Genomic DNA, 25,384 nt, shown 5'->3' with positions numbered 1-25,384 from the left:
GCATCTCTCTCGCTTATTATGTACCATTAGTTGCCACGTCTTGTAACCTTGCAGAGTTTTGCTATTTAGCAACTGTGAAGTAGTGTGAATGACTACTAAATGTAATTGCTATGTACTGAACCAAACAGCAAACAGTGACTAGAAGGTCCATTAGAACCCTAAGCATTCCCTGATAGTAGGTCAATCACTTGAGGGGATGAGCATCGGAAATAAAGCTTGGCTGGACCATTAAAGTAGAAAGTTATGGAAGACAGAGAGAGGACAGGGCCACGGTCCAGGAAACTAGGCGTCCACGTAATCTCCAGACTCTAGACAACTGCAGTGCTTGAGCATGCCTCTCAGAATAAGGTCCTCTGTGTAGCTTTGTTAGAGTTCTCTGGATAGCAGTGTCTCTGTAAATATTTTTGAATAACTTAACAGACTCTCAGTACTATTTGGATATGAATAGGATAAGAGGAAAACATTCAATTAAAAAGTTACAGATATGATTTCTTTAATTTTATCCCACCCCCACTATAAAACATTTGAAAGGAAGTGATTTAAAGAGCAAGCTGGGCCTTGTGAGTGACCCAAATAACATTAGTGCAGTATTTCATCACCTCCCTATTTTTTTTTTAATTTTTATTTTTACTGTATTTTACTTTACAATACTGTGTTGGTTTCGCCATACATTGACATGAATCCACCACGGGTGTACATGCGATTCCAAACATGAACCCCCCTCCCACCTCCCTCCCCACAACATCCCTCTGGGTCATCCCCATGCACCAGCCCCAAGCATGCTGTATCCTGCATCAGACATAGACTGGTGATTCGATTCTTACATGATAGTATATATGTTTCAATGCCATTCTCACCTCCCTACTTTTTATAACTAGTGACTGCATTTTGTCAGTTGTTTTCCTAAACCATACTTCCTGGCATCTCAAGGTTACATTTTGGTCACTTGTGTTTTTGAACTGCCTGTCCTTCCCCAATGGGTTGATAACAATATAGAAAGGCCCATTTGTGCAGTGTCTTTTTTGTTGTTGTTGAAGTAAAGCAAATGAATTTTTGCATGTTGCTTTACTGACAAGTTTGCAAATTGCCAATCTTTGCTCTTTTTTCTCCCTCCCAATTTTTCATAGTAGTAATTAAGGACTGTAAATTTCAGTTTATCACTTGTGTTAGGAATAGTAGCATAAATCATAGTAATAGCACCGTTTATTTCAGTAATGCCAGCCTGCCTGCAAATCACTTGTAAATTGGTTCCATGGATGTACCTCTATCAAATTAATCAAAAACCACCTACTTACATTTCCTGAGCTTATTTCAAAGGCCTAGTAACAGTGAAGAAGAAAGACCATTGCTGACCTTTCCATTTTTATTTATTTGTGAATTCTGAACGGCTCGTGCATGTATTTTCATTTTGAATCTTGGCGAACATCTAACTGAGCTTTTTATATAGTGCCTTTTTTTTTTTTTTAAATCACGGGTTGGGATTTGTGCCCCAAGTAATTTACTTGCCAGATGGTCCTACTGTGGTTTATACATAGTCATAATAATGTTTGATTGGACATAAAATCGTTAACCATTAAAGAATTTGTGAGAAGTAACACTTTTCTGCTAGAAAAAGATTTTCCAATTGAGCATAATTGTTTTCAACTTTGGGAAGCTAGGCAGCAGTCCCTTATGTTTGTCCCCTAGTACCCAAGAAGGTGGTATCAGTGTGTTGTTCTGAATTTGGAGGGAAAAAAAGAATCTTTCCTTATGTGTTTTCCTTATATTCCTGCTTACGCTTTCTGGACAATAGCTAAGACAACTCCAGTCCACATGAGGCTGCCTCCAGTGTACTGTTTACCTAACATGCTGAGTTCTATCCTGGATATGGTGTCTTCTTTGGGAATCTCCTGATGCACATCATTCATGTCCAGCTTCTTCTTATTTATTGATCCTGCCCTAAGAGGAGAAAGAGAAATTTAAATTTAGCAATAGCTTATTCTTACCCAAAGTCAAACATTCTTAGTGGAAAAAATACAGGTTATTTATTTTAATTTTACATTTGGAATTACAAGGATGAGATAAAATCAAATTCTAGGGCTCAGATAATAAAATATAATAATAAGCATGGTCTATAACTTTATATGCATACTTTCCTTCTATTTCTGTTCTGATATATAACTTGGTTTTGAGAAATTATTATCTGTATGCAGATTCAATATTTCAGTGAGTTTTTTATTGTAGAGTCTAAGGTTAGCATAAGAAATCAAAAATAAGTATAGGGATCTTAACTTTCATAAAGTTTGCTTTTGTATCTAATTTAAAATATAAAGACAAATTTCCTATGAATTCTTATAGTTTTAGTATCTAGTTTTAATCTCCATGTATTTTCCACTCTCGTTTTTCCTGTTAAATAGTCTATATTGAAGATTTCACACTTGGGAAGTTGGAATAATCTTTAAAGCAAATCTACTTGCTATTTTTTTTCTCTTCTCCTTGGATGAACATGTAATTGGCAATACTTTGCTTCAAAGAATTTCTTTTATTAGAAAAAGAAGAGAGAGAAGCAACAGATGGCCTTGAATCTTGCTATTTTCTAAAAGAAATTAAATAAATAAATATTTTATTTCTATGTAGTAAAATCAGAAAGCCCAGAGTGAGTTTGATACATTTTGAAATACTGTTAAATAATTCTTTCAATAACTGTTTTATCATTTAGTCCTATGTATGTACATATGCAGTAATTCTCATGGAGAAAAAAATCTTTGGAGAGCAGTGGATTAAAATATCAGAATATTAAGTAGAGATTTTAAAGAGTGACAATTATAATTATTATGAATTCTTTCATGTGTGTGGAAGAAGCTAGTATTGAAAGCATCTGAGAGCATACCCATGAAATAAATATTTGCTATCTGTATATCCATATATTGAAACTATATTTGTAAATTTATTTATAAATATACATGATTAAAGCATATTTTCATTGTCTAGTTTTTTAGTAACCCATTTTGTCATATAAGTGTGAGAGAGAATAAATTAAAATAATTTAGCCACAGGAAATTTTTTTAGCCTGTTAGATTTACTTTATTTATGAGACTTGAAGATATTTCAGTGTTGTTTCTTAAAGATAAACCCAATAAAATTAAATCTTGAAAGCCATCACATTTAACAATAAACCAGTGATTAACTGATAAGTTCTCAAAGATGGTGAAATAATGATCTTTCCTTCTATTCCTTTCACCTCTATTCTCTTATAAAATAAATCATTTCCAGACTATCAACAAGCATGAGAAATTTCTAACTAAAGACCTTTCTCTCTCGAAGACACTGTAAAGAGAGGCTTAAAGTGAAAAGTGCCATAACTACAATAGTAAGTGCATTCTACCAAGAATAAATAAAAATTGCAAGGCTTGACAGTGAAGGGAACAGAGGGGAATTCAAGTGACTAAACCTCAAAAAAGGATTATCCTTGTTTGTGAGGAATCTGTTCCAGTAAGAAATCAATCTAGAAACCTCTGCATACAAAAAGAGCTGGGCAGTTTTCTGAGCTGTAGGGAAACTGCCACTGAGACCAGTCATCCTAACTGGACACTGATCTGCCTACAAGTCTTCAGGTTCCAGCAATAGACATCTGCCTTGGCCTTGACAGTTATTAGGCCTTAGGTCTATTTATTTAGACAGCAGCTGTCCTAAATCAATGACACTCACACAGTGATTAAAATAAATTTGGTACTGTATTTTTTTACAGCTCTATTAACTTTACCATTTGACTTTCTGTTTTGTAAAAGGGGGAAAATGAAAATTGAGAACTGTGCGTATACTGTTTAAGTGCATGCCAACCAGATTAAAATCCCATCAGCAGATGCAGAGAAAACTGAACCAAAGTGACAGATTTAACACTGCTGTCTGTTTGTGTGTCAGACGGAGTTAAATGTTTTGCTGAATTCTTAAAATGGTTTGGCTCTGTAGTATCTAGCATAATCAACACTGAAAACTGGAGCCCGATTTCGTCTTGGGAAAAGTCTATGTGCACTTGAGGATCAAGAAAGTTGCTATTGAAAGTGGTATGTTAAAAAAATGGGTTTGATTAATGAAAACAAAGTTGGCTATTTGAATATATTTGTTAGGCGGAAATGAAATCATTAATTCATTTATTTACCAGACTTTCGCTGAGTACTTTTTATGGGTCAGATTCTGTTAGGGGAGGAAGAGACAAAGTCAAATAACATGTAGTCTCTGCTCTTTTGGAGCTTTTGCTACAGTGACATGTATCCACTTTTTCAAAATGTTTTGGTAATTTAATTAATATTGATTGGATTTCTTAAAAACGAGTTTTCTCTGATTTTTTTTTTCTTTTTTTGGTATATGTTTTCTTTATATCTACTTTAAATATCTCTTCTTCTGTTTTGGAATAAAAATAGAGCAAAACAACAGAACAGAAAATAAAGCAAACACCACCAAGCGATGCTACTACACTGAGAGTCTACAAAGGAAGGAATCCCACTAGCTCGGAAAGGAAGAAAGACTTTTTTCTTCTATATTAAAGACTGTACCTTTTCTTTGAGGATGGTTCTTTATGTTAGAAGTTCATTGATATTTAAGTGTCACCTGCAAAATCTGCTGTATTGTTTAATGCCTTTCACATTTTTAGCTGTAGATTTATGCAGTTTTTACAGGCTTCCCAGGTGACTCCCAGTGGTAAAGTGTCTACCTACCGATGCAGGAGATGTGGGTTTGATCCTTGAGTGGAGAAGATCCCCTGGAGGAAGAAATGGCAACCCACTCCAGTATCCATGGCTGGGAAATCCCATGGATGGAGGTGCCTGACAGTCTACAGTTCATAGGGTCGCAAAGGAGTGAGATATGACTCAGTGATTAAACAACAACAATACAGTTTTGTAGCACACTATTATGCAGGTTTAAATAAGAAGAATTTGATGTCTTTATAAGAACCATTACAATCCTTCCCAAATTATAAACACTACTTTTTGAGGAAAGAAAATAGGCTATTAAACTACACTGAAATCATCAATGTCAACTTTCAACTTTGCTGGCTTGGGTTTACCTGTATTTAGTATTATGAGTTCTACTCTGATTGAACACCCCTGACATCATATATGGGGTTTGTCAAATATGAGGATTCACAGGCTAATTCAGTTATTCAAATAATATTTTGTGAGTATTTACCATGTACATGGTGTTATTCTTGCGACTGGGGTTATATGTGTGAACAGGAGTCTAAGCTCTTATCTTCAATGAGCTAGCTCATATTCCAGGGAAAGTCCTGACTAGCAAAGAGTTCAGGTGGAGAAATTCCTAATGATTCTGTCCCACAGAATGAGTTATCTATCTTCAGGAAATAAAACACTGCAGTGTAGGACTTAGTATCTCATACATTTACTCTTTTAACTTATGCTTAGAGTGTACCTACTGTGTCCAAGGCTATATTCTAGGCATTGGATCCTCTCTTAATATTCAGATTTAGGAGATATTGAATGTCTCCTATGAACTTATATTTTTATAATTACCTTACAATCATACAGTTTTTTTTTAATGACCACTTTAATCAGTTCATTTCGAATGTAAATAATCTTAGCTAGGATTGTAGTAAGAGCTATGTGGCAGAAAATTCCTAGTGGGAAGCAACAGCTAGTACACTATGATGATGCCTTCTATTATGTGTTGATAATTGATAAAAAAAAAAAAACTGTTGTATGTATTTTCCTTTTTTAGCCATGCCACTTGGCTTGCAGGATCTTAGTTCCTCAACCAGGGATCGAACCTTGTGAGTCCAAACCACACTGGGCTGCCAGGGAATTCCTTATTGTAATCTTAATCAAGCAAAGTTGATGGCCAAGATGGTGTTTCAGGGGGAATACTAGAGATCTTTACTGATTTTCTTGCTGAAATGATAATTCCCTCCTTAAAAAGAAACTGCAGGAATGCCTCTGTTTGCATCTCTGGTTCTACTCAGATGCTTAAACAGGGATTTCCTTGAAATTATAGAAACGGTCACCATATACCTTGAAGAAATTGGCCTGAAATATTTTTGAGGACCAGATTTTAATGTGGTTTCTGAATCAAGTTTAAATTTTTCCAATTAAAAAAAATCAAACCATAGTTTTTCAGTAGGAAAAACTAGGGTTTGAGAGGGTAGGTGGCAAGCTGATGATGTTGAGGTTTGGGATATCAAGGCAATGCCTTTGTGATTGCATATAAATAGTACATTGGTTCCCTCTTCCAGCTAGTAGATGGAATCTTTTGCTTCACCACTCAGAGCAAAATTTAAAGAATTTAGCAGCAGAATATCTAAATGTTGGGAGGTAGCACAAGGGACAAGGGAGGAAGAGCACAGAAGTGCCTACCTCAATCTACAAGTGTCTTCACAATTTTTTTTAGAATCTTGCCTTCTGCCTAATTTAACAGGAAGATCACTTGAAAGAGTCACTTTGGAAAGCAAGAAAGATGATACTGTGAACAATTAAGGATGTTAAATCAACCACAGTCATGTGGTTTTCTCTGTGAATAGATACTTCAGCTCAGTTGCTCAGTCATGTCCGACTCTTTGCGACCCCATGGACTGAAGTGGGCCAGTCTTCCCTGTGCATCACTAACTCCTGGAGACGCTCAAACTCATGTCCATCTAGTCGGTGATGCCATCCAACCATCTCATCCTCTGTCATCCTTCTCCTGCCTTCAATCTTTCCCAGCATCAAGGTCTTTTCCAATGAGTCAGTTCTTCGCATCGGGTGGCCAAAGTATTGGAGCTTCAGCTTCAGCATCAGTCCTTCCAACGAATATTCAGGACTGATATTTGCATGAAATCTTTCCCAGCATCAGGGTCTTTTCCAATGAGTTATTTCTTTGCATCAGGTGGCCAAAATATTGGAATTTCAGCTTCAGTATCAGTCCTCCCAATGAATATTCAGGGCTGATTTCCTTTAGGATCGAGTGGTTGGATCTCCTTGCAGTCCAAGGGACTCTCAAGAGTCTTCTCCAACACAACAGTTCAAAAGCATCAATTCTTCGGCACTCAGCTTTCTTTATGGTCCAACTCTCCATGACTACTGGAAAAACCATAGTTTTGACTTGATGGACCTTTGTTGGCAAAGTAACGTCTCTGCTTTTAGTATGCTGTCTAGGTTGGTCATAGCTTTTCTTCCAAGAAGCAAGCATCTTTCAATTTCATGGCTGCAGTTACCATCTGCAGTGATTTTGGAGCTCAAAAATATGAAGTCTCTCACTATTTCCATTGTTTCCCCATCTCTTTGGCATGAAGTGATGGGACCAGATCCCATCATCTTAGTTTTCTGAATGTTGAGTTTTAAGCCAGTTTTTTCTCTCACTTCTCTCACTTTCATCAAGAGGCTCTTTAGTTCTACTTCTTTTTTGCCATAAGGGTGGTGTCATTTGCTTACCTGAGGTTATTGATATTTCTCCCAGCAATCTTGATTCCAGCTTGTGCTTCATCCAGCCTGGCACTTCACATGATGTACTCTGCACAGAAGTTAAATAAGCAGAGTGACAACATACAGCCTTAACATACTTCTTTCCTGATTTGGAACCATGTTATTCCAAATGATGTTTGGAACAACATTGTTCCAAACAATGTTCTGTTGTTCCATGTCCAGTTCTAACTGTTGCTTCTTGACTTGCATACAGATTTCTCAGAAGGCAGGTAAGGTGGGCTGATATTCCCATCTCCTGAAGAATTTTCCACACTTGTTGTGATCCATACAGTCAAAGGCTTTGGCGTAGGCAATAAAGCAGACATGGATTTTTTTTTTTCTGGAAAACTCTCTTGCTTTTTTGATGATCCACTGCTGCTGCTGCTGCTAAGTCACTTCAGTCGTGTCCAACTCTGTGTGACCCCTAGATATTGGCAATTTGAGCTCTGGTTCCTCTGCCTTTTCTAAATCCAATTTGAACATCTGGAAGTTCACAGTTCACATACTGTTGAAGCCTGGCTTGGAGAATTTTGAGCATTACTTTGCTAGTGTGTAAGACGAGTGCAATTGTGTGCAACTTTGAGCATTCTTTGGCATTGTCTTTCTTTGGGATTGGAATGAAAACTGACCTTTTCCAGTCCTGTGGCCACTGCTGAGTTTTCCAAATTCGCTGGCATATTGAGTGTAGCACTTTAAGAGCATCATCTTTTAGGATTTGAGATAGCTCAACTGGAATTCAATTACCTCCAGTAGCTTTGTTTGTAGTGATGGTATGATCTTAGCCACAGTCAGCTCCCAGTCTTGTTTTTGCTGACTGTATAGTGCTTCTCCATCTTCAGCTGCCAAGAATATAATCAGTCTGATTTCAGTATTGATCATCTGGTGGTGTCCATTTGTAGAGTCGTCTCTTGTGTTGTTGGAAGATGGTGTTTGCTATGACCAGTGTGTTCTCTTGGCTAAAATCTGTTAGTCTTTGCCTTGCTTCACTTTGTATTTCAAGGCCAATCTTGCCTGTTATTCCAGGTATCTCTTGACTTCCTGCTGTTGCATTCCAGTCCTCTATGATGAAAAGGACATCTTTTTTGGTGCTAGTTCCAGAAGGTTTGGTAGGTCATCATAGAACCATTCAACTTCAGCTTCTTTGGCATTTGTGGTTAGGCCATAGACTTGAATTACTGTGATACTGAATGGTTTCCCTTCGAAATGAACAGAAATCTTTCTGTCATTTTTGAGATTGTACCCAAGTACTGCATTTTGGATTCTTTTGTTGACTATGAGAGCTACTCCATTTCTTCTAAGGGATTCTTGCCAACATTAATAGATATAATGGTCATCTGAATTAAATTCACCTGTTCCAAACCATTTTAGTTCACCAGTTCTGAAAATATCGATGTTCACTGTTGCCAGTCTCTTGTTTGACCACTTCAGCTTCTAAGATACTTCAGTATATTCATTTATTATTTGGCCTAATGCTCATTAGTCATTCTACAAATGTTCAGCATTGTTAAGTGTTAAATGTGCTAGACAATGGGAACATGCTGGTGTACAGGGTAGACTTCCTCTTTGACCTCTTAGAATTATATTTTCTCATACAGAAGGGAATAACAGATGATAAATAAAAAGTTTGTTCAGCTGAACAGTGGTTTACTGGTGTAGTCTGAGTTCTAAACATTAATTTGTTTTTCTGTAATACTTTCAGAAAATAAAAAATGGCATCCTGTTCTTATCTTAGTAAATGGTAAAGAATCTCTTCTATGAATGTAGCTAAAATGTCAGCTCTGTGAGGGCAGGGACTTTGTTTTATTGGCACCATATGCCCAGTTCCTTGAAAAGATCTATTGCATGGCAGGCACAGGCACTTATTAAATACTCACTGTACGACAATCAGGAGCTTGATAAAGCCAGGAATTAATTTAAGCTTCTTGATACAGAAGCAGGTGGAATGAGAAGAATAATGGTATTCTTTTTGGATCCTAGGGGCTTCCCCAGTGGCTCAGGAGTAAAAATCCTCTTGCAGTGCAAGAGACGTAGGTTTGATCCCTGGGTCAGGAAGATCTCCTGGAGAAGGAAATGGTCACCCACTCCAGCCTTCTTGCCTGGGAAATCCTATGGACAGAGAAGCCTGGCAGTCTACAGTCCCTGGAGTTGCAGAGTCAGACAAAACTGAATAACTCAACAACAATTTAGATCCTAAGATTTGTTGGTGTTCAGTGGGCTCATATCTTTTTAAAAAATATATATTTTTAAATGACTTTTGGAAAAATGACATCCCAAACAGTTAAAGCTTGGTTCTTACAGTAACACTTCTCATCTTCAAATGAATCCAGAAATTACAGCCATAATGGAGAACTTACAGAAATTTCTGTTTCGAAAGGAAGTCAGACAAGTTACTTAAGATTGTCCTAGCAGAAGAATAGTATATTGAATTCCAATAATTTCACAGTGGACCCTTGATCTTAAATGTTCTCCTTAAAAAAAAATTCTGAAAGGGAGACAACTATTGGCAGCCCTATGGAGTTACAATAGAGCCCATTCCAGAGGGGTAAAATTCCTCACATACTTTCTTCTCCAGATTCAAAATAGACTGTCAAGGGAAATCACTGTGACCAGTGGATTATGTTTATCAGACACCATAGATTTTGGTTTATGAATCTCTTCATAGAAATTGTCAGTTGTCCTGTGGACAACATTGTTACAGCAGTTCCCTGAAGGGGTTTTTTTTTTTTTTTTTTTTAATTGAATTGTCTTGATCTCTGAGGGAATGGAGCTGGAAAGCAGAGAAGATAATTTGGCTCTTCACTATCACTGTTTTCCAAATGGGTAATTTTTAAAATAGGATTGTCAGTGGTTCTGGCTGACTTAAGTTAATATTAGATTCTTCATTAAGGGTTGACAGGAACTGTCTGGAAACGAAGGAAGTCTATGGAGAGATAATCTGTGTTAAAAAGGAATCCAATGTTCTCTATTTGAGACATGGATTGTTTCCAAAGCCTGTCTCTATTTTGCCTTATCCCTGTTAAAAGACTATATTAATACACATTAATGAGGTGAACCATTTAAAAAGGTAAAAATTGATGTCAGTAGAAAATTACTAAAAATTACAAAACTGATAAAATAGTTGTTGATGAATGTGTTATAATAGACAATATAATAAATATAATCAGTTTCTGAAATAGTGACAAAGAATGAAATGACTAACTCAAACAGGTAGGGGCATATAAAATCCATTAGAGGTTATCTCCGTGATTCAGGTCAGGTTCATTTGGTATGGTGACTGCTACAGATCTCCATTGTCTAGGTTTGCCTGCCAAGGATTTACATAGATATTAACAACTAAAATAAAGATACAGCTAATGAGCAAGTAGTTTCCCTTACTTTTCCTTAGAACTCTAAGCAAAGGTCTTCAGTATCATTATGCGCTTATAAAAATCAGCTCTTTGTACAATATGATCTGACATTTTATATATTAGTGAAAGTGAAAGTGTTAGTTGCTCAGTGGTCCCCTGACTCTTCACGACCTCATGGACTATAGCCCTTCATGGAATTTTCATGGAAATTTCCATGGAATTTTCCAGGCGTGAATACTGGAGTGGGTTGCCATTCCCTTCACCAGAAGATTTTCCCGACCCAGGGATCAAACCCGGGTCTCCTACACTGCTGGTAGATTCTTTATCATCTGAGCCACCAGGGAAGCCAATAACAGACAATAAATATTTTCAACTTTTTATAAATAATAAAACTATGAGTGGGGTGAATACTCAATGGCATTACTAATGGGTTTTCAACTTAGGAGCCATGATTACAAGCTTGCCTTATAAAAAGCATATCATTTTTGTCTAATTTAAACTTAGGTTCTATTTGTTTAATACATTAAATCTGCCAGTTGAAAATTATTGCTTTTTTGATTATTAACTCTAAACTATGAAAGAAAGAACTGAGTTTACAATTTAAAATCAGCACTACCTGGAAACAGTGGAATGGGATTCTATTTCTTCCTTGGGAATATTTTCCACCTGGTATGGATAAAATGAATTCATATGCAATTCATGGATCAGGGATCAGAAGATTCAATACCACATGAAGAAACTGAGGATGGACAAGGCCTAACTTGTGAGTATGCAAATAATTTGATTATGTATTTACTTTCAGGTTTTATCTTTAATGAATTGTGAGAGGGAGATACGAACTTTAACTACAACTCCTTAAGTTTTTTTTTTAATATGCCAGAAGGATTTTCATTGCATTTCTGGTGATTAAAATAAGAAGCTCTATTCACATATACTGAGATTTTTTCCAAATTTATTTAAAAACATTTTCTGGTTTATACTATGAGAGCTAATTGGAACTAAAAATGCCAAGGAAAATTTTAAATTATTTTGGCTTTCTAAATTATAGAATTAAATCTAACAAGTAACCTTTATGTTTTATATTATTTTATATTTTATAATATATTTATAAACATATATAATATGTTTATATTATTTTCTCAACCCTCCACAAGGGAAGCCCAACCCTTCATAACTCCAACCCAACTCCAAATATGGTTTACTTTTTGCAAATATTCCCTGTGTATTATATTTTATAGATATTTGAAATTTTTGGTATAATACCTGCTCATTTCAGATGCTACACATTTTAGGGGAAAGATGCTTTAAACATTCATCATTTTTTCACAGTGCCTAAAATTTAAAAACTACACATACATGTACAATTATAAATATTCAAGTATGTGTAATATAATATATATATATCTTTTTGTGTTCTTTATATATAACACAATTGAATTATTTTTGACATTTTTGCTTGACCTGCTTTTTTATACTGTAACAACTCCATTATTTGCTTCAACTCCCACCTATTTGGAAATGAATCTACATAGCAGTCAACTTGAATCAACTTCCTTCAGGCTGTGCTAGGCACTGTACAGGACTGTATGGTTTCTGTTTGCTTTTATGAATGATAATAGTCACATTGCCACTGGTAGTAAAAACCTGCATACTTTGATAGTACATAGGTAAAGCTCATTCTACAGGAGTGTTGTATGAATGAAACTATTGGATTGGCCAAAAAGTCCATTCGGGTTTTCCATACTGTATGAAAAACCTGAACAAAGTTTTTGGCCAACCCAATGCTTAGTTAGTATACAATTTGTCTGTGTGAGTTGAGTGAACGTGTTTTGTAGTAACCAGGGATTCATAGAAACTGCCAATAAGACATGAGAGGATACCCTTGTTGTTGCGTGGTAAACCTCAGATTCAGACCATCCTGACATATCTTAAAATGTGAATGCAACAAACTGATCATATAAAATTTTTTAGGTGAGATTTGAATTTTAAAAAAAGTATGTATATAATCATTAATTAGCATAGAAATAATGATTTCTTACTCCTCAATGAATACTGTAGCAAGTTCTGTACATGTATACATGAGAAAAATATTTTAAAAAGATTGAATTCATTATTATATCATTTAAAAGTAATATAACCAATGTATTAATGAACAGTTTTAAATTAATTTATTTATTTTAATTGGAGGCTAATTACAATATTATAGTTGTTTTTGCCATACACTGACATGAATCAGCCATGGGTGCACGTGTCCCCCATCCTGAACCCCCTCCCCCACCTCCCTCCCCATCCCATCCCTCAGGGTTGTCCCAGTGCACCGGCTTTGAGTGCCCTGTCTCATGAATCGAACTTGGAATGGTGGTCTTGTGTGCATTTTTCTTTAAATTTCATTTAATGAATAATAAAAACATGGTGATGTCTTTAAAACTTAAAATTTGACTTTTTCTTTTCTATGTGACCTGAAGCCATCGCCTTGAGTATTTTAAAACTTTCAACCTGAAGTGGATTATGGGAGATGACTGGGGAGCAGCCAGACTCGGAGCTGTGGAAAGAGCTTTCCTGTGATCCTTTACCTTCTGACAACACAAGTTATAACTCATGAAGAAAGGCACTTAACACTCCATGTACCACCACCTTTTGGCCTCAGCTGGACAGCTGAAGTAAAATTGTCTGCTACCACTGTGAATGTTCCAACAACATGAAAGAAATAAATCATTTAATTGAACATGGCTTTTACACTTTATCTTTTACTAATAATGATTTTTTTAAAAAAATAAATGATAAAAGAAAATAATCATTTGGATGTTTCTTTCCCATTAACTCATTCTTCCTGGCAAGTTTTCTGTTCCCTGAAATAGAGCTTTTGAAAATTAAGACGGATTATGGTATGTTTCTGTTAAAATGCCAGTCATACATTGCATAGTGCTGAGACCTGAAGTAGAAAAATAAACTGCTGCAAATTTTGCCCTTAAGGAAAATAGTGCTTTTCTCAGTGCTTTGAAAATACTTCTCAGTGTTACACTTTAATATATTATTTATTTTCTAAATATGGCAATTTTCTTGTAGGGATGGCATTGCAGGTCATCTGTCAGAATAAATGCTAACCTAGCCTAAAATACTCTGAGAAATATTGGTTTAGTGGACTAGAATAAGTCCACTAGTCATTATATTATTAAATTATTGGGCACTTGTTGGATTCAGAAATGTTTTGTATGTTAAAAGTATATCTTTCTCCAGCCTCCAGCACTTTCACTGAGTCTCTGAGGAATCAGTTTATTTATGGTGGCAACAATAGTTGATTTTGAGACCTTAAGCTTAAAGATAAACTATTTCTTTTCTGCATCAGCCTTTGAATTTGGGTGCCATGGAAAAGTAGAACAGGATAATAGTACCATGCAGTTGCCCATGTAACTGGTGGGCAGAGATTCTTTGTTGCCCTGGAGAGAAGGGGAATCCGATCCTAAGAAATTTGCCTATTCTCTCATTTGCCTCTCTAAAAACAGTTTGGGGTTATTTATAAATTAAATCCTTGTTTAGTTAAAACTTGTTCTAAATAACACAGTGTAGTTCTAATCTTGTGGCAACTTCATAATCCGTTCTGGGGATTACAAAAGTGAATATTCTTAACAATATTGGGGACAATTCTCAACAAAAATGAGGACAATAACAAAAAAACTCGAAGAAATTTAATGAACAACTTCACTTGGGAACTTAAATGTAGTAACTCACATCCTGAAAGAATGAATGAAAAAATAAATTCCATTATTTCTGAGCTCTTAATTATGGTAAACCAGTTCAGATTATAAATTCAAAATTCCCAGCACTTCATACTTAAGTTTGAAAATGTACTATAGTTTAAATATATGGTGCAGTGAAATTTAAGTGTGAATCCACCCCTCCAGACCTCCAGCCTTAGCTGGAGGGAAAATAGCATATTCTTATGTCCCGATTCATCAAAGGCCAGTTTTCAGGTGTTTTGATGGTTAAATCTGTCTAGGGAGTGTCCATGAATTTTATACAAAGATTTCTCTGTAGGCTGCCTTGCTTCTGCAAATGGGAGTTTGGGAACTTTAAATGAAAGAGTGTATAAAGTTTTCTTTGCTGAGTGTTATTAACTGAGGGACTCTGGATTAATTTAGCAGCCAGGTCTGTTCTTTCAGCCATAAGCCATGCTGTCAGAGAAACTTAATTACACTTTAAGTGGGATGCAAATGAGTTGTGACACTACATCATTTCACATGAAAGGTTCATTACTTACATTAACTTGCACAATGCCTGCTCCTAAACCTAGACTCATTACAATATTCCTGGGATTATTTTTTTTTAACATAGCTAAATACAAATAGGGTTTTAACTTTTAATAGCCTGTTTCTTTTTTAATATTTAAGACTACAAGTGTTCACTTTATTAAATGATTATGAATTGAACTTCTAGATACATAAATATATTAAGGCCGGCAGAAAAAAAAAGTTCTATCACTTTGCTGCTCAATAGCGCATTCTCAGGACCTGATTATTCTTTAAAGTAACTTTATATCAGTAACTTCTTTAGCACTAATATCCATGACTTGAAACAGGAAATTGAGCAAGCTTTAAAATCAGAAGTCTGAGGAGTTTTATCCTTAGGACTTAACAGATTTTTCTGAGGATCTTTTGGGTGATTTGGGGTGAGGAAACATAAACTTAAACATAAAAATACATTTTATATTGATAATTGAAAGCTTGAGTGGTGGGGATAAATCAGTCATGACTATCTGACGATGTATTAGGACAAGTAAAACAATATATTTGATCCTATTCTGAAGAAATGGTTCTGGAATTCTAAGTGAAGAGAGAGTTCATTTTAAATTCATACCTCTGTTCTTTGATGTGGTAATAAGAGTTTTAGAGAAAATTAGTTGTTTTCTTCCTAACATAATCAGTTACTATAATCAATCTTTGGTGCTTGACAAATTTATCCTCAAGGATTGGTAGCAGGAAAAACAACAGAAGCAAATTTTTGTCACTTACGCTCTTGGCAAAGTACTTTACTTGTATTAGCTCATTTAATACACACACATAAAAGCCCTGTGAAGCAGGTACTCTGTCCCTATTTTACAAATGACAGAACAGAAAAAGAGAGAGATTAAGCAAGTTGCCCAGAGTCTCAACAGTGTGAGAGCCAGGGTTCAAACCTACTCATTCTGTTTGTAAAGCTCCTGCTTTTAACCACTATGGCATACCACCTATGTTGTACAAGGGATTTTTATATTTATTAAATATAATCAAAACTATTTTTAAAATAAGTAGATGACAAAGTCCACAGAAATCATAGTGGAGAACAGATCCTCATTGTGTTAAGTGAAGAATGTGATTTAAAAAAAAATTGAAGTACAGTTGATTTACCATGTCATAGAGGAACATGATATAATTCATATTGTGTCTATTTATTCAAGTAAATCCCTAGGGTTTAGAATCAAAGTTTTGTTATAGTTTTTTAATATTTTTTTTGATGTAGACCATTTTTAAATTCTTCATTGAATTTGTTACAATATTGTTTCTGTTTTATGTTTTGATTTTTTAGGTGCAAGACATGTGGGGTCTTAGCTCCCTGACCAGGGATCAAACTTATACCTCGTGCATGGGAAGGAAGTTTTAACTACTGGACTTCCAGGGAAGTCCCCAAATTTTATTATAATTTAATATACCAGCCATTAGATGCTGTTTCATTTTAAGGCACAAGTCTTTTTCCTAATGTATAGTTCATGGTAATTATTACAAATAGACTGATATCAAACTGGAACAGATGGAAAGGTGAATTATATTCTTCATTGCAAATTTATAGAATAAGGTAAAGCCATGTAATGCCCTGAGCTGCTTCACTATAATTTAATATACTGAAATTGTAGTTAGTTTACTAGTAGTTTGGTGTTTGAGGGAATTATACAATTTTTAAATCCAAATTTACCTCCTCATAACATGACCATTCCATCTTTTAAATTATAGGAAATATGCTCCTAAATTGAGGATAATATGTATGTATTGAAATTTATATTCCTTATTGTGCCAGTCATCAGTTTACTGCCTCTGAGCTTCAAATTCATGCTGTATTGCCTGCTCTGCAGTCAAGAAATGATCCTGTTATCATTTCTCACTTTCAACAGGCGCAGCCGTTCAGCTATGACAATAGAGGGCAGTGGAGAGACATTGTAAGAGAAAGGAGGTTCTGTTCCTCTTTCTGATGCTTTCTCCTCCTTGGCTTTCAGCAATGCATGAAGGGAGTAAGCATCCAGGTGTAACCACCGCCCCTCCCCTCCCCCCACTAGCTACAGTCCTCAAGCACCACTGTTTCTTGGAGAAAGTGCATTCCTGGTTCTCATCAGGTGACTGTCTCATTGCCAGTATGAACTCTATGCCCCTCGACCAAAATGTTCATGGAAACACATCTGAAGTTGGAAAAGAATATGAGCATTTTAGAAGTAGGAGAAACCTTAGAAATTGTCTCGTCTAACCCTTCCTTTTTGTAGGAATCTAGAGAGGTTTATTCCATGTGTTGTCACACCTTTTATGTAGCTTGTAACACTTTTAAATCTTCCCCTTCAGGGTTTATATTTTAAATAATGACACTACTTATAATTGTTTAAAACATTCAATTTGAATTGCAAAGGAGATTTTATTTATCTTGAATTTCAATGAGTATTTATTGACTTTCTACAAATTTTCCAAGTGTTTTATGAACTACAAGAATAAAAAGGAGACACTTATTTTCTAAGCTAAAACAAAATATAAAAAACCCCATGAAGCAGTATACCAAGGTGGAATATGGTAAAACCCACAAGTTATCCTCCAATTAAAAATTACTTTATAAAACCACAAGAGTTATACAGAAAGAGACTGGAAATCATATTTGGGGCAATAAGGGAGTACTTTCATGAAGACTATAGACATATAAACAGGATGGGTAGGCCCACATCTGTAAACTCTCAGAGGAAAATTCTGCTACCCTATCTCCCAACTCAGGCTAAAACTGGCAAGTTGCTTATTTGACAGCCTGTACCAGTGAGTAGATATTTTTCAAGTTCACCTACCCCTGACTTTTTCACTGGTGTTGCAAATCTTCAATAGTTTTTCACTTGATTTTCTATTTCATTTTCAACTCCCTGACTTATGTATCCACAGTGTCATTTTCTGTCCCCACAGGGCCATTAAATCAGCTCCTGAGAACTGAGAGATGGAACCCACTCCAGTATTCTTGCCTGGAGAATCCCATGGACAGAAGAGCCTGGAGGGCTACAGTCCATGTTGTTACAAAGAGTCAGACACAACTGAGCTACTAACACACAGAAGATTTTTAATACATATAATAGAACATAAAAACTGTTCATTTAAATGCCCAAAAGGTAATTTGAAAAATTCCAAAGGAGATAAATGATGAGGAAACAAAGCCCCAGAACAAAAACTAATGTGGAAGCTGCCTTGGGAGGTGGGGACGGGGGTTGGGGTTGGTTCCATCTCCCCACCCCTCTAGATTGATACAGAGCCCCTGTTTGAGCTTCCTGAGCCATACAGCAAATTCCCGTTGGCTATCTATTTTACATATGGTAATGTAAGTTTCCATGTTACTCCTTCCATACATCTCACCCTCTCCTCTCCTCTCCCCATGTCCATAAGCCTATTCTCTATGTCTGTTTCTCCATTGCTGTCCTGTAAATAAATTCTTGAGTACCATTTTTCTAGATTCTGTATATATACATTAAATATGATATTTATCTTTCTCTTTCTCACTTCACTCTGTATAATAGGTTCCAGTTCATCCACCTCATCAGAACTGACTCAAATGCATTCCTTCTTATGAGGCTGAGTAATATTCCATTCTGTATATGCACCACAACTTCTTTATCCATTCATCTGTCCATGGACGTCTAGATTGCTTTCATGTTCTAGCTATTGTAAATAGTGCTGCAATGATCAATGGGATACATGTGTCTTTTTCAATTTTGGTTTCCTCAGGGTATATGCCTAGGAGTGGGATTTCTGGGTCATATAGTAGTTTTATTCCTAGTTTTTTTTAAGGAATCTCCATACTGTCTTCCATAGCAGCTGTGTCAATTTACATTCCCATCAACAGTGCAAGAGCATTCCCTTTTCTCCACACCCTCTCCAGCATTTATTGTTTGTAGGCTTTTTGATAGCAGCCATTCTACCAGTGTGATGTGATATTTCATTGTAGTTTTGATTTGCATTTCTAGTTATATTCAAAAGCAGAGACATTCCTTTGCCGACTAAGGTCCGTCTAGTCAAGGCTATGGTTTTTCCAGTGGTCATGTATGGATGTGAGAGTTGGACTGTGAAGAAGGTTGAGCGCCAAAGAATTGATGCTTTTGAACTGTGGTGTTGGAGAAGACTCTTGAGAGTCCCTTGGACTGCAAGGAGATCCAACCAGTCCATTCTGAAGGAGATCAGCCCTGGGATTTCTTTGGAAGGAATGATGCTAAAGCTGAAACTCCAGTACTTTGGCCACCTCATGTGAAGAGTTGACTCATTGGAAAAGACTCTGATGCTGGGAGGGATTGTGGGCAGGAGGAGAAGGGGACGACCGAGGGTGAGATGGCTGGATAGCATCACGGACTCGATGGACGTCTGAGTCTGAGTGAACTCCGGGAGATGGTGATGGACAGGGAGGCCTGGCGTGCTGCGATTCATGGGGTCGCAAAGAGCTGGACACGACTGAGCGACTGAACTGAACTGAACTGAAAATGAGTGATGTTGAGCATCTTTTCATGTTTGTTAGCTATCTGTATGTCTTCTTTGGAGACACGCCTATTTAAGTCTTTTCCCCACTTTTTGATCGAGTTGTTTGTTTTTCTGGCATTGAGTTGTATGAGCTGCTTGTATATTTTGGAAATTAATCCTTTGTCAGTTGTTTCATTTGTTATTATTTTCTCCCATTCTGAGGGTTGTCTTTTCACCTTGCTTATAGTATCCTTTGCTGTTCCAAAGCTTTTAAGTTTAATTAGGTCCCACTTGTTTACTTTTGGTTTTATTTCCATTACTCGAGGAGGTGGGTCATAGAGAATCTTGCTTTGATTTATATCATCAAGTGTTCTGCCTATATTTCCTTTAAGAGGTTTATAGTTTCTGGTCTTACATTTAGACCATTTATTCCATTTGAATTTATCTTTATGTATGATGTTAGGAACTGTTCTAATTTCATTCTTTTATGAATGGACATAGCTGGACATAGCTGTCCAGTTTTCCCAGCACCATGTATTGAAAAGACTGTCTTTGTCCTATTGTATTTTCTTGCCTCCTTTGTAAAAAACAAGGTACCCATAGGTGCATGGGTTTATTTCTGGGCTTTCTATTTTGTTTCATTGGTCTATATTTCTGTTTTTGTGTCAGTACCATACTGTCTTGATGACTGTAGCTTTGTAGTATAATCTGAAGTCAGGAAGATTGATTCCTCCAGCTCCATTCTTCTTTCTCAGGACTGCTGTGGCTATTTGGGGTTTTTTGTGTTTACATTTGAATTGTGAAATTTTTTGTTCTAGTTCTGTGGAAAATGCCTTTGGTTATTTGATAGGGATCACATTGAATCTGTAGATTGTGTTAGGTAGTATAGTCATTTTCACAATATTGATTCTTCCTACCCAGGAACGTGGAATATCTCTTCATCTGTTTTTGTCATCTTTGATTTCTTTCATTAGTGTCTTATAATTTTCCATGTACAATTCTTTTGTCTCCTTAGGTAAATTTATTCCTAGATATTTAATTCTTTTTGTCACAATGATGAGTGTAATTGATTCTTTAATTTCTCTTTCTGACTTTTCATTGTTAGTATATAGAAATGCAAGTAATTTCTGTGTATTGATTTTGTATCCTGCAAATTTGCTAAATTCACTGATTAGCTCTAGTAATTTTCTGATACTATCTTTAGGGTTTTCTATGTACAGTATCATGTTGTCTGCAAACAGAGAGCTTTACTTCCTCTTTTCCAATCTGGATTCCTTTTTTTTTTTTTTTGTAATGGAAAGACATTCTTTAATCATGGCCTGGAAGACTTAGTATTGTTGAGATGATAGCATTACATAAAATGATACACAGATTCAATGTAATTTCCACTAAAACCCCAATGACATTTTTTGCAGAAATAAAAAACCCATTCCAAAATTCACTGGAATGTTAATGGGCCCCAAATAGCTTAAATACTTTTTAAAAGGCAAAGCTAGAGACTTATACTTCCAGATTTCAAAGTTTACCACAAATTTGAAGTAATCAAAATATTGTGTATTGGCTTATGGAAATATAAATAACAGAGACTAGAATAAAAAATCCACAATAAACCCTCTTGTATATAGTTAAATGATTTTGACAAAGGTGCTACCATTGTGTGGTAGAAAGGACTCTTTTCAACAAATGGTCCTGGAAAAACTGGATGTCTACGTGCAAAAGAATGAAATTGGTCCTTTTTTTATACCATGTTTAAAAATTAATGCAGAATGGATCAAACACCTATATGCAAACTAGAAAAGTACTGAAGAAAAGCATATGGCAATATTCTTGTATATGACAGAAAAAGCATAGGCAACAAGGAAACAAATATATCAATTGGACATTACCAAAATTTAAGCTTTTGTGTAAAATTCAAAACTAACAAGAGAGTGAAAAGGCAGTCCACAGAATGGGATAAAGTATTTGCAAATCCTTAAAGAGATTAATATCCAGAATACACAAAGAACTCCTAAAACTCAACAACCACCACTGCAATTAAAAACTGGGCAAAGTAGCTTCCCCAACTGTATAGGACACAGCCAATGAGACCCATTTGCTTATCTTATCCAGAGTACTGATAAGTACATCACTGTAGAGGCTGAGGGAGTAGCAGATAGAACTCCTGGATAGTATTAAAGAGACACAAATCCTAACCACATCAGGGACTGCATCAAAAAGCCCACCCATGAGTCACTGGTGGTACCTTGCCCACTGATCCCCCAACTCCAGCACTCTGCTTGCTTTGCTCATATACTACTACACCCTGTGTCTGGCTCCTGGTGCACATTCCTGATGGTGACTGGAGTGAGCTCTGGCAGATGACTAGCGGGGACTCACAGAAAATCAGACTGACTCTTCAGGCCAGGGAGAGACCAGAAACTTTAAGTAGTCTTTTTTTTTTAAGTTTTAAGTCTGTCCTTGGTTAAGCAAAAAAGTGGCTGTCGGCACCCGTGTATATATTGCAACAATGAGAGAAGGCATATGAGCTTAAGAATTCAGCCAAAAGAGGGAGCAGGAAGCCTGGAGCAGATGTAGCCAAAGAATCTGATAAACCCTGAGAATTCCTAGCAGGATGATGGAAGTTATTCCTCTTCAAAAAGTGAAAGTGAAAGTCGCTCAGTCGAGTCGGACTCTTTGTGACCCCATGGGCTATGCAGTTCATGAAATTCTTTTTTAAAAAAGTAATTAATTAATTTTAATTGGGGACTAATTACTTTACAATATTGTGGTGGTTTTGGCCATACATAGACATGAATCAGCCATGGGTGTACATGTGTCCCCCATCCTGAACCCCACTCCCACGTCCCTCCCTATCCTATCCCTCAGGGTAGTCCTGTTTTTGGCTTTGAGGACCCTGTATCATGTATTGAACTTGGACTGGTAGCCTATTTCACAAATGGTGATATACACGTTTCAATACTATTCTCTCAAATCATCCCACCCTTGCCTTCTTCCACAGAGTCCAAAAGTCCGTTTTTTTACATCTGTGTCTCTTTTGCTGTCTCGCATATATACACATTAATATACTGTATTGGTGTTTTTCTTTCTGACTTAATTCACTCTGTATGATAGGTTCCAGTTTCATTCAACTCATTAACACTGATTCAAATGCATTCTTTTTAATAGCTGAGTGAAATTCCATTGTGTATAGGAACCATATATACAATTTTCTTAAATTTCTTAAATATTTGAATTTTGTTAAATTTGCTGAGGTTTGATTTGTGACCCAAGACGTAGTCTATCCTGGAGAATGTTCTATGTGCACTTGAGAAGGTGTATCCTTCTGCCTTTGGATGGAATGTCCTGAAGATATCAATGAGATCCATTTCATCTAATGTATCATCTAAGGCTTGTGTTTCCTTATTAATTTTCTGTTTTGATGATTGATCCATTGGTGTGAGTGGGGTGTTAAAGTCTCCTACTATTTTTGTGTTACTGTTAATTTCTCCTTTTATGTTTGTTAGAGTTTGTCTTATGTATTGAGCTGCTCCTATGTTGGGTACATAGATATTTACAATTGTTATGGTTTCCTCTTGGATTGATCCCTTAATCATTCTGTAGTGTCCTTCCTTATCTCTTGTAATACTCTTTAAGACCTATTCTGTTTAATATGAGGATTGGTACTCCAGCTTTCTTTTACTTCCTATTTGCATGGAATATATTTTTACATCCTTTCACTTTCAGTCTGTATGCGTCTTTAGGTCTGAAGTGGGTTTCTTGTAGACAGCATATATATGGGTCATATTTTTATATCCATTCAGCAATCTGTGTCTTATGGTTGTAGCATTTAATCCATTTACATTTAAAGTAATTATTGATATATATGTTCCTATTGCCATTTTCTTAATTGTTTGGGGTTGAGTCTGTAAATGCTTTTTCTTCTCTTGTATTTCTTGACTATATAAATCCCTTTAACATTTGTTGTAAAGTTGGTTTGGCCATACTGAATTCTCTTAACTTCTGCTTGCCTGAAAAGCTTTTTATTTCTCCATAAACTTTGAATGAGATCCTTTCTGGACAGTAATCTTGGTTGTAGATTTTTCCCTTTCAGTGCTTTAAATATATCCTGCCATTCCTCTCTGGCCTGCAGAGTTTCTGCTGAAAGATCAGCTGTTGAGCATATGGAGTTTCCCTTGTATGTTACTTCTTGCTTTTCCCTTGCTGCTTTTGATATTCTTTCTTTATGTTTAGTCTTTGTTAGTTGGACTGGTGTGTGTCTTGGTGTGTTTCTCCTTGGGTTTATCCTGTATGGGACTCTTTGTGCCTCTGGGACTGTATTGACTACTTCCTTTCCCTTGTTGGGGAAATTTTCAACCCTAATCTCTTTAAAAATTTTCTCATACCCTTTCTTTATCTCTTCTTCTCCTAGGTCCCCTATAATTTGAATATTGGTGTGTTTGATACTGTCCCAGAGGTCCATGAGACTATCCACAGTTCTTTTCATTCTTTTTACTTTATTCTGCTCTTCAGAAGTTATTTCCACCATTTTATCTTCCAGCTCATTGATTTGTTCTTATGCGTCAGGTATTCTGCTACTGATTCCTTCTAGAGTATATTTAATTTCAGTAATTGTGTTGTTTGTCTCTGTATGTTTATTGTTTAATTCTTCTTGGTTAATTGATTTGTGCATTTTCTCCATTCTGTTTTCAAGGTTTTTTATCATCTTTACTATCATTATTCTGAATTCTTTTTCAGGTAGTTTGCCTAGTTTCTCTTCATTTATTTGGACTTCTATGTTTCTAGTTTGTTCCTTCACTTGTGTAGTATTTCTCTGCCTTTTCATTATTATTATTTTTTAACTTATTGTGTTTGCAGTCTCCTTTTCCCAGGCTTAAAGGTTGAATTCTGTCTTCCTTTTTGTTTCTTCCCTCCTAAGGCTGATCCAGTGGTTTGTGTAAGCTTTGTATAGGTTGAGATTTCTGCTGAGTTTTTGTTTGTTTGTTTGTTTTTCCTCTGATGGGCAAGGCTGAATGAGGTGGTAATCCTGTCTGCTGTTGATTGGGTTCATATTTTTGTTTTGTTTTTTGTTTAGATGAGACATCCTGCACGGAGGCTACTGGTGGTTGGGTGATGCTGGGTCTTGTATTCAAGTGGTTTTCTTTGTGTGAGTTCTCACTATTTGATACTCCCTGGGACTATTTGCTACTCCCTAGGGCTAGTTCCAGAAAAGGCAATGGCACCCCACTCCAGTACTCTTGCCTGGAAAATCCCATAGACAGAGGAGTCTGGAAGGCTGCAGTCCATGGGGTCGCTGAGGGTCAGACACAACTGAGCGACTTCACTTTCACTTTTCACTTTCATGCATTGGAGAAGGAAATGGCACCCCACTCCAGCGTTCTTGCCTCGAGAATCCCAGGGATGCGGGAGCCTGGGAGGCTGCCGTCTATGGGGTCTCACAGAGCCAGACACGACTGAAGCGACTTAGCAGCAGCAGCAGGGCTAGTTCTCTGGTAGTCCTGGGTCTTGGAGTCAGTGCTCCCACACCAAAGGCTGAGGGCTTGGTCTGTGGTCAGGAGTGAAGATTCCACAAGTGGTTTGTTATGGCGTTAAGTGAGATTAAAACAAATATCCAAAAATGGGAAACCAAAGATGAACCCCAGAGAAATGGCAGTTACAAAATCAGGCAAATAATAATTAAAATGGTGGAACATACACATATACACCTATGAGCAAAGGGAAAACAGTCTGACAAAATAAAGTACAGTAGATTGACCTGGTGAATGAAGTAAATAAAAAATTATATTTACTAGTTAAAAACAAAACTAACTAAAGCACAAACATAAAAAAACTAGAGCAAGCTGCCAATTGGGGAATAATGCAATGAAAATAAAATTAACAAATATGTTGAGAGGAAAGGAAA

At 36.3% G+C, this 25,384-nt stretch overlaps 1 protein-coding gene across 4 annotated transcripts in view; it reads left to right on the top strand.

The window, feature by feature from the left end:
* The window catches only part of C17H4orf33 (chromosome 17 C4orf33 homolog), a 94,976-nt gene extending 81,460 nt beyond the window's left edge, over window positions 1–13,516 (top strand). For 2 of the 4 annotated variants that reach the window (XM_069557526.1, XM_069557525.1), the window contains exons 6-8: window positions 9,405–9,579; window positions 11,483–11,537; window positions 13,240–13,516. In XM_069557526.1, the coding sequence (XP_069413627.1) occupies window positions 9,405–9,579; window positions 11,483–11,537; window positions 13,240–13,274 (265 nt within the window). In that variant the 3' untranslated portion in view covers window positions 13,275–13,516. Of the gene's footprint in view, window positions 1–9,404; window positions 9,580–11,384; window positions 11,538–13,239 lie in introns of all 4 variants that reach the window. The other 2 variants (XR_011249899.1, XM_069557527.1) reach the window with 2 other exon arrangements.
* Window positions 13,517–25,384: the final 11,868 nt, after the last annotated feature.

Source organism: Ovis canadensis, chromosome 17, assembly GCF_042477335.2.
Source record: "Ovis canadensis isolate MfBH-ARS-UI-01 breed Bighorn chromosome 17, ARS-UI_OviCan_v2, whole genome shotgun sequence".
Lineage (NCBI taxonomy): Eukaryota > Metazoa > Chordata > Mammalia > Artiodactyla > Bovidae > Ovis > Ovis canadensis.
This window is presented reverse-complemented; position numbering and strand designations above follow the sequence as displayed.